Here is a 16,071-nt window from a genome sequence, read left to right as displayed (position 1 = left end):
ATACCATGCTACTTTAATGTATACATATGTACTAAATGATTACCATATTTATTTACATGGAACTCATAGGTCTTTAAATAAATATGATTTTGAGACGGTAAATGTCCAAAAAGCAAGGTAATAGTGTGGTACTTTCATATATATCATGATACTGAATAAATTCCATGGTTTTTCCAAAATGTTAAAAAAACATGGTTTTAATATATGGCTTGATTACATTCAAATTTAAGTACCATTGTATTTATATGGTACTCAAAGTAACTTAAATAATACTGTGGTATTACCATAGTAAATGTCCAATGACAAATGGCAACTATTGATGGTACTGAATGATTTCCATATATTAAGATATCATGGTACTCTAAGGTGTGGCAAAAATACTTAAAAAAATTACCATGATTTTACCACGATATAAGCTTGCAAAAAGCTCAAAGGTATTTTGGAGACATTTATCATAACTGAACGCTGCTATTCTTGGAAGTACCATGGAACAGCATGTAAAAACCATGGTACTAAGCCAAGTTTCCAAGTACCACAATTTTACCATATCTGCACCATGGTACTACCATAGTGCATTTTTGTAAGCTAATAAAAAATAAACAAAACAAAAATATTATTAATGCCATTGTAATACCATAGTACACATTTTTGTGTGGGATAGAAACACAAAAGTTGGTAAATGTGTCCCATCATGCAGGAGAGAATAAGTAAAATGTTCCCCTCTCTCTTTTCTCTCTCTCTCTCTCTCTCTAACACACAAACACACACACACACACACACACACCTTCTCTCTAATTGTCAGTTTCACTTCTAGTCAAATGAGCGATGTCTTTTTAATCCGCACTATGAACTTCCTATTCACACGGCCCTGACACACACACACACACACACACACACGACTCCAGAGACCTGGGCTCTGATTACAGATGATGGATCCATCCGCTTAATTTCAAACACGAGATGGGAAATATCGGAGTGGATCATCCCACACCGCTGAATGATTGACAAGCGTTTCTGCCACGTGCAACGCCAGGAAATTATTTTCATGACAGCGAACGGCTTGATGAACGTCAAAGGATATGACATCACTCAGTGTTTCTCAAGGGAATGGCGAGCATTTCGAAAGCCAAGAACGTGTGAATGCGTTTGAACATTTGTGACGCGGAGGCACCAGGCATCTTCAAAACACACAAAGACATCAGTCAGGATACCCTCGGGTCACGTTACACCCTTCTTATATCCCATTCGGATATCCTCTCTGCTGGAGGACAAACGTCCTGTTCAACTAAAGATGGAAAGCACTGCTTTAAGAGGACAAGAACTCTATTTCATTAATTTACCTCCGTTAGTGCCTTCCTCTTTCTAGCCTGGCTATTACAATGCTAAATCTGTTTCTACACTGGTATAAAGCTATCGGTGGCCCACATTTACAGCCTTGTCAACAGGATTTTAGTGAAAACAGTAAACGCCTGAGGCATACAGGTCTCTTTGAGAGAAATACTTTTCCTTTCTTTTAAAGTGAGCTGCGTTTGATTTTCCCCTACAATTTTTTCCTTCTGCGCAATAAGCTTTTGCGGTAGTATCTATTATATCATCACATCACATGGAGATCATGAACAAAACTGTGTGAAACTGTTATAAAGGTGTGAATGTTTGACTAACTTCAGCCTGTTTGATGAGTTGCTGTTGGCTTTAGCAAATTCGGCCTTTCCACTACATATTTTTGACATTATGTGTAGCGGAAAGGCTAAATTATAGTACAAAATAGCACAGACCAGTGGTTCTCAACCTTATTAAAAGAGCGTTATACACTATGCATCTATATTTACACTTTCTATACACAATATACTCAGCTGTGTAGTGTATGAATTTTATATGGTTATTTTGTCATCTATTATATCTATCATACTGTATATTTGAAAAAAAATAAAATTATGGAAAATATTAATTTTTTTCCACCTCAACAAGAATTGTTTTTAATGAGAGAACATAAAGTTTGAGAAACTTCTGAAATCACAAAATGAATCATGGTTAAATTACATATATAACTTGTAAAGATAAATGCTTCAAGGCCAACTGGGCTTCCTGCATGTTTTAACATTTAAAAATGTACAATAATATTAGTAAATAAATAAGAGTGTTGCATGAGTATTGCATGTTTTTGTTTTGTTTTGTTTTTTTGCATTTTTTTATTAACTCTGTTATTTTATTAATATTATTGTTTTACTTATTACTTATAATGTTATTTTTTTATATAAAATTTGTATAAATTGCTGTGAAATATTACAATAGTAATAGTAATATATATATATATATATTGTTCTTTAATTTTACTAGTAATAATTATTATTATGTATTTATATTATATTATATATTATACATTTGTAGTTAATAAATAAATAAATAAAAAACATAGACAAGTGCAGAGCTCTCTTATTTTTCCCCACAGATTATAATTGGTCCATTCTGATCAGTGTTGAGAAAAGTAGCTTGTACCATTCAGCAAGACTTGCTACGTGCTACTTCAGCAGCTGTGTGGAAAATAATTCACACCTGAATAATGAAACTGAAATAACACTATATTGAAAACACACAGCAAGTATAAAGGCGTTCCACTAGCTGAGCCTCAAACAATAATGTATACAGAAACACAATAGCAAGACTAAACCTATCTTTGCAGGTGCAGGGCTAGCATTTGATTTGCAGGTGTACTACTAACAACAAAGACCCAAATTTCTTACACACCTGACTCAAATGTTTGTTAAATGAGTTTTAGCAGCATATAAAGTAGGAAATTTGACTAATTGCTGCATTGTTTTAGCTTAAAGTACATCGGTAACTGTTTATGTACAGTACAACTCTCTTGGTGTCATACATGCGCATCTCGCACAAACTTTTGAAAGCTTTTGAAAGTTTCATGCTAATCACTAATCTGTTGCTCTAGTTCCCTTTCTTTATGCACTTCTCTGCTAACCAAATCCATTAGTTTCCAGCAACCCCTTAGCATAACATTGCTATCGCACCTCGCCAACAAACCCTTGCTGACTCTGTACACAGCAAACAGATGTCGCTAAGGACCCAATGCTAACAGTGGAAAAATCATTATGGTGGACAATAAAACAGTGAGCCTAGCAGTTAGCATCATAAAGCACACACAGTTGAACTGCAAATCAGATGACTCCCATGTAAAATGCTAATTATGGATGAGAAACATTATTAGTCTTCATTTCAACATGAGTGGTGATGGGAAAGTTGAGAACAAGAGGGCTTTTGTTAGAGCTTCGAGAAGGCCATCGCTGAGTAATTGGATCAGGAATGGAGGACGAGCGAGCGCTGAGTATTCGGATTCCTGGCGTTCTTCTGTTACTCGTGGCTGATTCCAGGAGAGATCAGGTTCAGGTTCATTTTTGGGTGTGAAGAAATGAGCCGGTGCCCATGAACAGATGAAGCATTGTGGAGAGAACAGCTGCTTGGCCATCTCTCTCTCTCTTCATCTGTCCAAACCCCCCTCTCTTCCTCTTGTTCAGCTCTCATGTCTAGACTTACGGCCTTTACTTTGGCTCTACCGTTGCTTTTCCTGTTTCAAATTCAGATCTCTATCCTGACTAATAAATATGCTGACCTTGAACACAAACCATCTTAAAAATGCAGCGCTATTGTAAAATATTTATGCTTGCTCATGGCGAATCATTTGTTTAAAAATATTAAGATTAGTTATAGAACTGAAATCGCAATCAAATCTCAAAAAGGCTGCAATTTCTTTAAATAAATATATGCCCTGCATGTTCTTTTGGATATTATAATCTTCTTAAGATAATTCAAAATGTGGCAACCATCTTCGCAAACTTGTGGATAGAAATGCTTATAAGAAAACTGGGCTTTCTTCCTGTTTTAACATTTAAACATGTAAAATAAATAAGACTTATTATAAAATATTATTTATTTTTAGTATAATTTGTATTAATTTTATTATTATTATTATTACTATTTTATTTATTATTATTATTATTAATAATAATAATAATAAACAGTTTCATTAAACCATTTTTCTTTTGCAGTGAAATATTGCAATAGTAATTTATCTTAGTTTGTTATAACTTTAGTAATAACAATTATTATAGAATTATAATTATTGTATAATAGTTATTATAGTTGATAAATATTATTAAAAAATTTTTTTGCTAAATTGTGCAGCACTACAGACATATTATATTATATTATATTATATTATATTATATTATATTATATTATATTATATTATATTATATTATATTATATTATATTATATTATCTTTTAGTTTTTTGCCAAGTTGTGCAGTACTACAGATCTTTTTTCGCAATCACAATTTTTATCAAAAAATTTGCAATTTGATTTCCCCCCGAATCCTCAGTTCTACTTTAAACCCTATTAAATCTTTTTTTTATGCTACAGACCTTAATGTAACCTTGAAACATGTAGTTTGTTGAGTACACCTGTGCAGTTACTTCTCTAAGCGATCAGATGTATGATTTTGAACTGGACAACATGCCGAATAGACTTTATTTATGCTTGTCCAGGCCTTTTTTTGTCAGCGTCAAATTACATACAGTACAGTATATCCAGTACAACTTAATGAGAATTCATATTTATGAGCTCAATTTGCACTAAATTCACATAAGTTGCTGTAAAACTGCCTTATAAGAAGGAAGACAGAATCCAAGGCACCATTTCAAGACTCCTTTAGTTTAGCAAGCTAACAAGGGATGAATAAAGACACGCTGGTTCTGAATCCGGAGGAAGTAGATTTGAGACGGACACTCACAAGAGATTGGAGAGATTAAGGACAGTATTTAAACACTCACACACACGTCAAGTTATCCAAGCCTTACTCACAATGCTGTGTGAGGCAAATGTTGAATGGAAAGAGAGGGACAAAGTGAGAGATGCAGAGAGAGAGGCAGGCTGTGCCGGCGGAAGGTGCTGCTGCTATCCACATGGAATGCTAATGCTCCAGTCGGTGGGTGAGAGCCTATTTTGAGAGCAGGCCTGGTGTGTACCAGCATGAGCCGCTCTCCTTACACATACAGGATATGGATCACATACAGTACAGTCTGCAGGCCATTCTAATCACATATTATTCATTAATGCTAATTCTGACATATACTGTATTATATTATGTGTGTGCTATGGATAAAGTCTCTTTGTCTGAGTATGATGACATCACAGACTGGTCACATGACGCGTTGGGTTCCAAACGTTGGAACTTTCATCGTTATGAAGTTTCAAGTGAAGTTTCGAAAAAAACATTTACATTTCTGTTGAACTATGAAAGCGCAGAATTCTCTTGTCAGCAGTATTTGATGCACTTTGTTTATTCTTCAGTGTTTTTTAAGTGAATTAATGTAGTGATTACGTTTCGATGCCATCAGGAACAAAGCCGCGCATGCATCTGATTTGCCGTTATAGGAGTTGCCATAGAAATGAATAATTTCAGAGTCTGAGGATGTGAAAAGCTCAGAGTCTCAAGAGTTGTCATCTCATAATTACAGTAATTCTGACACTACATGAATGGAGCAGTTTCAAGACAACATTAAATCACATTTGCATTTAACTTCTATAATGCGTTGTATTCATCGGGATTTGATTAGACTGTGAATCACTGGCAAAGATTAGTTGATTTTTCTATATTTTAATTTATTTGACAATTTTGATTTACTTGATATAATATCTATCTATCTATCTATCTATCTATCTATCTATCTATCTATCTATCTATCTATCTATCTATCTATCTATCTATCTATCTATCTATCTTTCTATCTATCTATCTATCTATCTATCTATCTATCTATCTTATGATTACTGAGTGAACAAACAACCCACGACTGACTGTCGATTTTAAAAATGTCATTTTGCACATCTTTAATCCCTATTTCTACACACACTCCTCTTTCTTTATGCTGACAGCCCACTGACCAATGTGGATTTGCAATACAAAAGTTCCTCTTCACATTTATTTTATCATCCACTCTTATCTTGCAAGTTATTCTCTTCCAGCAGAGATTGTTCTTTACATAGATGTTAAGATTTTCCTGACACGAGACACGGTTTCATCGGAAATCACTCTCGATTGTTTTTCTAACCTGACAAACCCCATCTCACCCTGATTTGGGTGAGGGAGAGAAAATATCACTTTGGAATTTTAATTTCCTGCATGAGTGCAGCCACGTGAATGTTCCATATTTTCCACTGTAGCCGATGTTATCACATCAACATAAGAGCACGAAAAACGTCAAAATCTGTCGAAATCTGTGTTCGCCTGTGCGTACCCCTCTCCGGGGACATTTTGGTGAAAAACAAAACATGCTTATCTTTTCAAGAGCATAATGTGCAGGTATGGTGCCTCTATGAGTAGCTGGAAATAATACAGGTTTTCAAACTAGGGTCTGGGATCTCTGGTATCTATTAAGAAAATGTAATATATATAATGAAAATGTTAATATATATATATATGTAATAATAATATATATTTTTTAATGGATGTCAATTAACATGTATAGTATGAATATTAGTTTTATTATTTTTTAACACACCAGAATTGTAGTAAATGTCCAATATAAACTTGAAAAAATTGTTTAAAACTTTAAAACTTTAAAACTTGTACAGATGCCATGCTCTGTATTAAAACTTAATCACAATTTTTTTTAAGCAATGTTTCGGTCAATTGAACTTCCTCAGGTATAAATGTTTTAAATAAAATTAAATATAAATTAAATGTTAAATATTTATGTATTACAATTAAATGTGCAATTAATTTAATTAAACAGTTAATTTGGGAAACATCTGTATAATGTCAAACTTAAGATTTTATTTATTTTTATTAAATACAATAAATAAAATCGTTTTTTTATGATTTATTTATTGAATGTATTCATATTTGTTTATTTATTATTATTTTATTTAGTTTTATTCAAATTACAAAAACACATATTTTTCACAAATGACTTTACAAATGTCTATTTCAGGAAGGGAGATCATATTATTTGGGGGCCTTTGGCTTTAAAAAGTTACAAAAATAAAATAAACCTGTGTTAAGCAATAATAGTAGTGACATCAAACTTTGGATGTTTAAATCAAATTTTTGAATGGTCATCAGTGGAAAAAAATATGCTTCTTGATGGCAGAATGTAATTGTAACAGTAGCTCAGGCTTATATACTGTACGTGTAGGTCCATGTTAGCTAAACCTTGACCTGTTGGTTTGAACCTAACCTTTTGGTTCATCTTAAACCACCTCACCACGATGTCCATAGCAGCAGGACACAGCTTCATCTGTTCACAATTTTGATGCTAAAGTGTAAAGCTGCAGTTGTGAACAAATGGTTCTCTCGCTCTATTCTGTGTATTTCACCTTTATCATCCCAGACAATCTTTCTTTCTCTCATCCTTGAACGAGACCAGGAGATTGTTCCTGTTGTGAGGTCTAACCGCTCTCCTACACACACACACACACACACACACACACACAGTCCCACAGCCCAGCCGTAATGTTCTGTGTCTGTTTCTAAAAACAAGTGGGGTAATAAAAGTGAAAGTAACCTAATTACAGCTTAATTGTGACTTGTTTCTTGTTTCAAATATATCTCACATTTTACATTTTATTTCACAGTATGATGTTATTTGATTTGATTAGAACTCTGATTAGGGCTTGCATACTACAGTGATGAAGTCTGTAAGTAGCAGGTTCATATATAATTGTTTTGCAAAGACTTTAAGTCGGCAACAGGTTTGGGGATGTGATCTTGAAAAGAAAAGCTTCAGGACTATGTGCGATTATTGCATATTATGTAGGTGTGGTTGCCAGCACTTTTGAATTGTATAGTCCACTTGACAAATTGGTTACCCTGGTTAAACTGAAACATCTAAATTAATAACTACAATTGCATTACAACAGCACCCTGGCTCCGCCCCCACACCATATAATCTGTGCACATAATATCTTCAGATTCAGAACACTTGGTGTCAGAAGCAGTTTTGCAATTTGCATATTTTAAACAACTTTTACGTGTGTGTGTGTGTGTGTGTGTGTGTGTGTTGTTTTAATCCGTAAAGTCACATGTTTCAGTTTTTGGGGTTTATTTACAGCTGGGCTTGTTAGATTTTGGCCTACAAAAGTTTTAGATTAGCTGGACGGATACAAGCTGGTCTTGCAGAGACAGACTTTGGCATAATGTTTGACTACACTGCAGCCTATTCTAGTCAAGACACCACCAAGAGACAATCTGACCAGCACAGTTTGTATTTGATTGTACACACAGTTTAAATCTGAAATCAGTGCAAAAACAAAAATCGGTCAGTGTGGAAAAACTTTATGAATTATGACGAATTCCAAATTATGATGCAACAGAAAAATAGCAGATCATTTATTTAGATTTAAGTCATAAATACTGATTATTTCAAAGACAGAAAAATAAGCAAAATATAGTTATTCTGTTGGATATCTAGTTTCCTTGATGTAAAGTTCCTCAAACAAGTTCCCTAGAACCAGTTCCCATCTCAAAATATCAGTTGCTTTACATTTAATGGTGTGTATGGAGCTAAAATTGACCAAATACATATACTCTACATGTAATACTCCATCATTTTCTAGAGCAGTCCAGAAAAGCAAAGCTCATGAGGAGAGAGAGCTGAGATTTACTCTCCAATAAAGCTGGGTTTATACGCGACCAATGTAACCAGGTTTACGTACCATCATGGTTAGGGTTCCCCAGAGTCCAAGGCTCATCCGAATCGAAGTGTGTGTCTCCTCCGATCCCCGGACCGGGGAAGTAGGCATGCGCAAGAAAACCCCCTTCTCCATCGAAGGGGGAGCTATCGCCATGGAAACCTGAGGCAAAAATGATAGTAATATCCACATCTTTCTTGTTGCGCTCCAGGTCGCTGTAGGGCACTGCCTCGAAACGCAGCGGCGTGACGTTCTGCCACACATCGAACGCCCGGCGAATGGCATTGTGGGTCTCCTCCGCTCCCACCTTAGGAGTGACGTTTTTTATACTGGAAAGAAGGTAAGATGACAATCAGAAAGTTTGTATTTTACATCCAATGATCAAATAAACAACCCTGTGTTGCACGGGACGTTTGACTGCAATAGAGCTTGCTATTTGCACATTTTTTATCACTTGGTGTTGAATTACATTTTTTGTAATTTTTTGTGTTTTTATAATTCTCTGTGAAGCAGAGATGTTAAAAATGATTTTGTTAGTTTCAATAAAGCTAATGTATATTATATAAGTACAATAAATAAAAAGTAAGTTAATAATAAATTAGTAATAAATATGTAATTACTACTTTATTAAGTAATATTGCCATAATTTTAGTAATTACTATTACTAAAATTACTGGTTTTACTTTAGTTTAAGGTGTCCTTGTTGCAGTGTAATTATATATTTAAGTAGGGCTACTGAGTTATTAATATTAATTAACTACATGTATTTACTATGTGGTTAGGGTTTGGTTTAGGGTTACTTGCATGTAATTATGCATAATGAATTGTTATTATATTAATAATTACATGTAATATGTGTAACAAGGACACAATAAAATACATTTCAAAACTAATACAAATGAAGGAAATAAAACAAAGTATACCATTTTAACTAATTCAAAATATTAATAAATACTGTAATTATATATATATATAAGTAAAACTAAAGTAACACTGCGTTGTTGCATTTTTTTAATTTGACCAAAATGCATCTTACAGTATAATGCAGCTTAACTTAGATTGTATTTTGAAAGCATTTTCACTTCAAAAATGATTTAAAATGCTGTCTACTTATACAGCTCACTGGATTTGGGAACAGAGCAAGTGTATCTCACTCCATGTAATCTTGCAGAAATAAAGAGAAACAGACAAAGAGAGTAAATTATGAGGAACCACTGCTTCTCCTGCCCCTGCTCCTCTGCTGGAGGTTGAAGCAGGTTTATTTTCTCACTGAGGATTACCAACAGCTCACTGCACAACAAAAGCCACCTGATGTGGGCATATTTTCAAACCTCTTGTTTTTTTTCTGAATTATGTGTATAATCAACGCTATCTCACGGCCAATTCATATGTATTTTACGAGGTGTCTTATTTGTATGAATTTGTACGACCTCACTTGTACGATTTTATAAGATTTGTCTATACCCCAGTGACGGTTAGGTTTAGGGGCGGGGTTAGGTGTAGGTCATTCGTACAAATTCATACGAATTGTGCAACTCTTAAAATATGTACGATTTGGCAACAATCGCATGAATTTGTATGAGTGTGGTCGTACAAATTCGTACAAATAAGACACCTCGTAAAATACGTGTGAATTGGCCATGAGATCGGGTTGGTATAATATGTTTAAAGTGTTTTTAAGCTCTTTACAAAACCACATTTTCTTTAGCCTCTGGACTGAGTTTATGAAGGTTGAAGGATGGTTCTAATACTTCTAATGTACTGTAGTAATGTGTTGGTGTCGGTGTTGAAGAAGCAACTTTAAGACTGTACACTACCTAGAATACAAGCTACGTATAGTTAGTTCAACCACAGTCAAGCTAATGTTTTGAAAAAGTAGGCTACCTGCATGTCATATAGCCACATCTAAATCGTTTGAAATGAACAGGTAAATACTTTCAGATACTCAAATCGAGTAAATAATTTCTTTTTGAACAGCTTAATTTGCAAAAACCTTCCAAACTGATTTACTGGAATTAATAAGATCATCCTAGTTTCAATTGCAGAGTTGTTTTGTTAAAACCAAAAAAATACTAAAATTGTTACTAAAACAACAACAACAACAACCCTAATCTTAACTAAACTTAAAAAAACTAGAGATATTGTCTTGGCAACTAGCTGAAATAAAATAAGTTTAAGTTGATGTGCTAAAATTACTAAAACAGAAACAAAAAGGGCTAAATAAAATATTTAAAATTAAAAATGTATAAAAATGACAAAATCTAAATTGAAAGAAAATTGCTAAAACTTAAATGAAAATTAAAACAAAACTGGAAATATAAATAAAAACACATTCAAAATTTTTTATTTATATATATATATATATATATATATATATATATATATATATATATATATATATATATATATATATATATATATATATGCCTACAGAGTTATTAATATTAATTAACTACGTGTATTTACTATATGGTAAGGATTAGGGTTTGGCTTAGGGTTACTTGCATGTAATTATGCATAATGAATTGTTATTATAATAGTAATTACATGTAACATGTGAAACGGAAGAAATATGAAATTTTTTCTCAATATTACAAACTCAACTGATTGTAAATATATCTATTGATTTTCACTTTTACCTGACAACATTTAGAACAGAACACAGTTGTGAATAAATCATTATTTTGAAGCAGTTTAATTGAACCGTTTACTGGTTTACAGTTTATCTGAATGATTCATTCACAAAGCAATCAGAAACTAAAGCAGTTGGTCAAAATTCTGACTCACTTTCTGATTCATCTTCTTACACAGACTCTGATGCTTAAGTACATACAATAGCATTTACTGTAAAACTTCTATCTGATATGTTTCCCATGGGTTACTTTAACATTTACTTGCGGTATCTTCATGAGGGTTTCTCTTCTTATACAGGTACTTAAGTATGACTATCAGGTACTACAGCGTAGTGCTTGTGTCTATAGTGTATTAGCCAAAACTCTCAATCAACTCAGTAGCAGCTGTTTTCTCAAATGTGCTGAGGAATTTAAATTGTATTAAAGCTGTGCCTCTTCAAATATTTACAAGACATGATATCTCACGGAAACCTAAGCTCTATCTCTATTTGTCTCTCTTATTCCCTCCAGGTGGTGCAGGATGGTGTTTGGATATCATCTGCATACAGTTGTTCTGTCTGTGAATGCAAACTATTAGATCAACATCTGGCTTCCACTGTTCATGTATTTTTCTTGTCTTTCTCAGCTGTACTTCCCAGAAATCCTAATCCCATCTTTGAACTTCATGACCCTTCCGATATTTCTTTTCCTCTTTAGGCTTAGATTTCCAGCTCGGCTGCTGTGAAGGCTGCTTGCTAGAGACGTGTGAGGTGTTTTACAAACCTTCCTGCCATGTTTCTCATCTGTGACATACAGAATTGATTCAGTTAAAAAAAATCACTGAGAAAAAGGAGCATAAATTTGCATCGAGTCTGGATGCCAGAAAGCACTTGGTTGATGACCAGAGCCAGTGGAAATCATTTCTACAGTCTAACCGCGTTAAATCACAACGACAGGTAGGGGTTAAGTGTTTGTCAAGAGGGCACAATGGTTATAATTCATAGATCACGTCTTTTGGGGTTTGAACCTGTAACTGTTTGGCTGTCAGCCCAGCTCTTTAACCACAAGGCTACACCACCACCACCAGAAGAAATCTTTCCATTGAAAATCCAACAGCAGGGATATTGTCCACTAAATTAAGCAGGGTTGTGAGCCTTTCAGAATTAAAATGAGGGTATGACAGTTAAGTACTGAAAACGGAATTTTTTTTTCCTTCGTGTTTTTAAAAAGTTTCACGTATAGATGATCAAGTTGTCAAACTGATTTCGGTCCACATGAATCTGCAAAAATGCTGACCAGACCAGTAGTTGGCGATACCACTTTGTAAAGAAATACTTAGTCATAGCTACTGAACACATTATTTCACAAATTTAGTATTTTTAGTTAATACAGAGACCGTAATGGTATCGTTTTAAAAAAATTTCAGGCCGCGAAAAAGCAGTTGTCATATAAATGATTGGCCAAAACACGTAATTCTTATCTTCCATTTTTAGTCGCAAACTGAGTTGTGCAAACACCCCATCAAAATTCTTTTCGAAATTCCTACATTTGAATTCAATTTTGAATTGAGGTAGCAAACATCAAGTAGAATTAAAATAAATCAAATGTTGGTTTGTTTAAAAGTTTTAAAAGTCATCGATAAAATTCTAAATATAAACTGATTTAAAAATTAATAAGTATAGATTTATACTATTTACAACTTTACAGATTAAATCGTAAACCTATAATCTTACTGAATAATACATGCCAGTGCAAAAATAAGTTATAATAATAATAATAATATTAATAAAGTATATTGAAATTTAAATATTACATTATTCAAATTTATAAAAAAATACTTTGTATATAAATTGTTAAATATATATAGAATAGATTAACATGTATATTTGTTCAAAAGTATGCTAGCCTAGTTGACTTCCAATAAAAGAATGAAACATGTTTGCATTTAATGGTCAATTTGATCAAAAGTGACTTTCAAAAGAGGAACAAAAGCAAACGATTTTCTAAAATTTTTGCCACAAACGTGTTCCACAGAGCTTGTCCTGAACCCTGAGCATCCTTTAAGCCACTAAATTGTGAATTCATATAAGAAAATGTTCTTTTCAAAAACACAGGACAGCCTAAACCGGCTTCTGTGCACATTACATATGCTGTTACGACAAAAACTGTGGTATTATATCATCTTAACCCATGTTAACACAAGGGCTCACACGAAAGAGTCACTGAACGCACAACACCTCGCTTTGTTCTTTCAGGTCCTTTGCTGGCGATATTGAAACTATGTCAGTTACGTGAATGACTACGTGTGTGTCACTGGTTATGAGAACACAGACTGCTTTGAGACCAACTCAATTAGCCCAGACTAAAACACACACATACAGTGATGCTGTTTGTGCTTGTTATAGCTTAAGGATGAGGAGAGGCCTCTGTATGTGTATGAGTTTGTGTGTGTGTGTGTGTGTGTGTGTATGTGTGTGTAAGTACTGCCTACCCATCTGCTCAGCCTGGCTACACACACACACACACACACCCCTGCCTACAGCCACCATTCCATTACATAATCATAATCTTTCTCTATCGCTCTCTTTCTTTCTCTCTTTATCAGTAGGCTGTATTGTCATATCAAAAGATGCACTAGTCTTTTGTAATTTCGTCTAGTCCATCAGCTTGCAAAAACACTTTTACTGTACATTAACACAATTAGAGAAGGCCAGGGAGTTTAAAAGAAGAAATGTTAAGCTGGATTTTTTGTTAAAGCACTTACATGAATTATTCAGTAAGAATATTTATTATTTGAGCTGTTCGGCTGTCTAAATCTTCATTCTGAGGTGAGACTGTGTTTCTAGGTGGATAAACTTCTGCTTATGTTCTACAGTGGTGTGAGTTTGTCCGTCACAGCAGTCACACAAACCCACCGACACAGTACTGTCAACAGATTATTTTGAGGCGAATGTAACATGGTTATATTTGAATATAGGTCATGCATAAGCTGTGGGATTATCAAAGAAATATTGCATTTATAGAGAGCATCATGTTAGTATAATACATGTAACAGCAATACAAATCACTTGTCGCTAGGTTATATAAGAACAATAACTCATTGTAAGAATGTAGGTCAGAAAAGATGCTGTATATGCCAAAAACAGTTTTCAAATTTATAATAATGTGAATATTTCTGAAGGATCATGTGACACTGAAGACTGGAGTAACAACACTGAATATTCAGCTTCGCATCACAGGAATAAATTAGGTTTAAAATATATTAAAATAGAATACAGTTACTTTGAATTGCATTAATATTTCATAATATTACTGCTTTTACTGCGTTTTAACAAAATGAAAGTGGCTTTAGTCAGCATAAGAGACTTCTTTTAAAACAAGACACATTTATACCTGAGAAACAAAATTGCATAAAATATTAAAACTTGTTTTCAGAGAATATATTTTGAATTAAGTCTGTTTTTCTTACCCCATTGGCAAAAAGTTTTTTTCTTGATTCAAGCATAAACTTCACTATAATGATGTTGGATTTATGCTTAAAAGAAAAGTACGAAAAATACACTTTCTCTGAAATATTTTAAGCAATTTTGCTTCTAAACAAAATGTGTCTTGTTTGGTGGATTTTACATATTTTACCGGGATTTTTATTGTTTATTTATTTATTTTTTCACAGAAATGCACAAAAATAAATAATTTCATAACACATACACACAAAGTTAGTGTGTTTTTGTAACTCACCTGTACGTGATATGTTTATGTTGCCACTTCTGCCCTGTGAGGGCATAACGTCTTTTTCGGACGCTAAATTTCGAGGCACCGCCGAACTGGTCTGGCACCCCACATCGTGGCTTCTTCATCCAGCTGAGAGAGAAACATAAATAGATTCATTAATATTTCATTGCTTCTCACTTGTCTGAGCTTCTACACTACACAACACTAAAATGTTCATAGATTAATTGGCATTCTAGAATAACCCCTCAAAATATACAAGGTTTCCATTATATCAACCTGATTAACATCAACTTGTGTATTTAATAGTATAAGATCCACCATGTTTTCAAAGATGAATAGAGAGGCCAAATATCAGCCATTGAATCAACTAATATGACGCTGTATGGTTACTGTATTCATATCAGTGTGTTCCCTTCAATTAGAGTTCACACAGAGATAGAGAAGCCTATACAAGTTCAGAAACAAATGATAAGAGAAGTGTCAGCCTCACCTTATGGTGATATCACTACGCCGAAGCAAAAAGGAAACAAAAAGATCACATAAGAGTTATGACATCACCAGGATCCTAGTGGCCAGATGTTGTACATCAGTGTTTCCCAACCGTTTTAGACGTTTGCAGCCCTTATCAGACAGGTGTGAGTGTCTTTCAATAATGACAAACTAGAAAAATATCTTAAATAAAGGTTCCAAGAGGTTGTTTTTACAGTGATGCCTTAGAAGAACCTTTTCTGGTCCGCCAAAGAACAGTTCTGTTAAGAACTCCACTAAAAAAAATACCTATTCTGGAATGGAAATATTCCATGGATGTTGAAAGTTCTTCATGGAACCATAGATGCCAATACTTTTTTTGAAGAGTGTGGTTGGGAATCACTGCTATACACCAAATTCAGTATGCATAGACGTACATGAGGAGTTTGTAAAGGCATTTCTTAAAAATCTAATCCGGTAATTCCCCATCCATTACCCTTCTGAAATCAGTTTTCATGTTAGTCCGGGGTGGTTTATGGCGATCTCACTGGTGGT

The 16,071-nt window shown here is 33.9% G+C and overlaps 1 protein-coding gene across 2 annotated transcripts in view; it reads right to left on the bottom strand.

Moving 5' to 3' along the window:
- LOC113081284 (matrix metalloproteinase-16-like) overlaps positions 1-16,071 on the bottom strand; it is a 54,642-nt gene that overhangs the window by 21,256 nt on the left and 17,315 nt on the right. Inside the window, exons 3-5 of one of the 2 annotated variants that reach the window (XM_026253359.1) lie at positions 15,539-15,553; positions 15,055-15,177; positions 8,729-9,033 (exon numbers count right to left, since the gene is read on the bottom strand). In XM_026253359.1, the coding sequence (XP_026109144.1) occupies positions 8,729-9,033; positions 15,055-15,177; positions 15,539-15,553 (443 nt within the window). The remainder of the gene's footprint in view (positions 1-8,728; positions 9,034-15,054; positions 15,178-15,538; positions 15,554-16,071) is intronic. The other variant, XM_026253360.1, reaches the window with a different exon arrangement.

Source organism: Carassius auratus, unplaced genomic scaffold (genome assembly GCF_003368295.1).
Source record: "Carassius auratus strain Wakin unplaced genomic scaffold, ASM336829v1 scaf_tig00033592, whole genome shotgun sequence".
Classification (NCBI taxonomy): Eukaryota; Metazoa; Chordata; class Actinopteri; order Cypriniformes; family Cyprinidae; genus Carassius; species Carassius auratus.
Note: the sequence above shows the minus strand (reverse complement) of the source record. Positions and strands in the feature narration are given on the sequence as shown.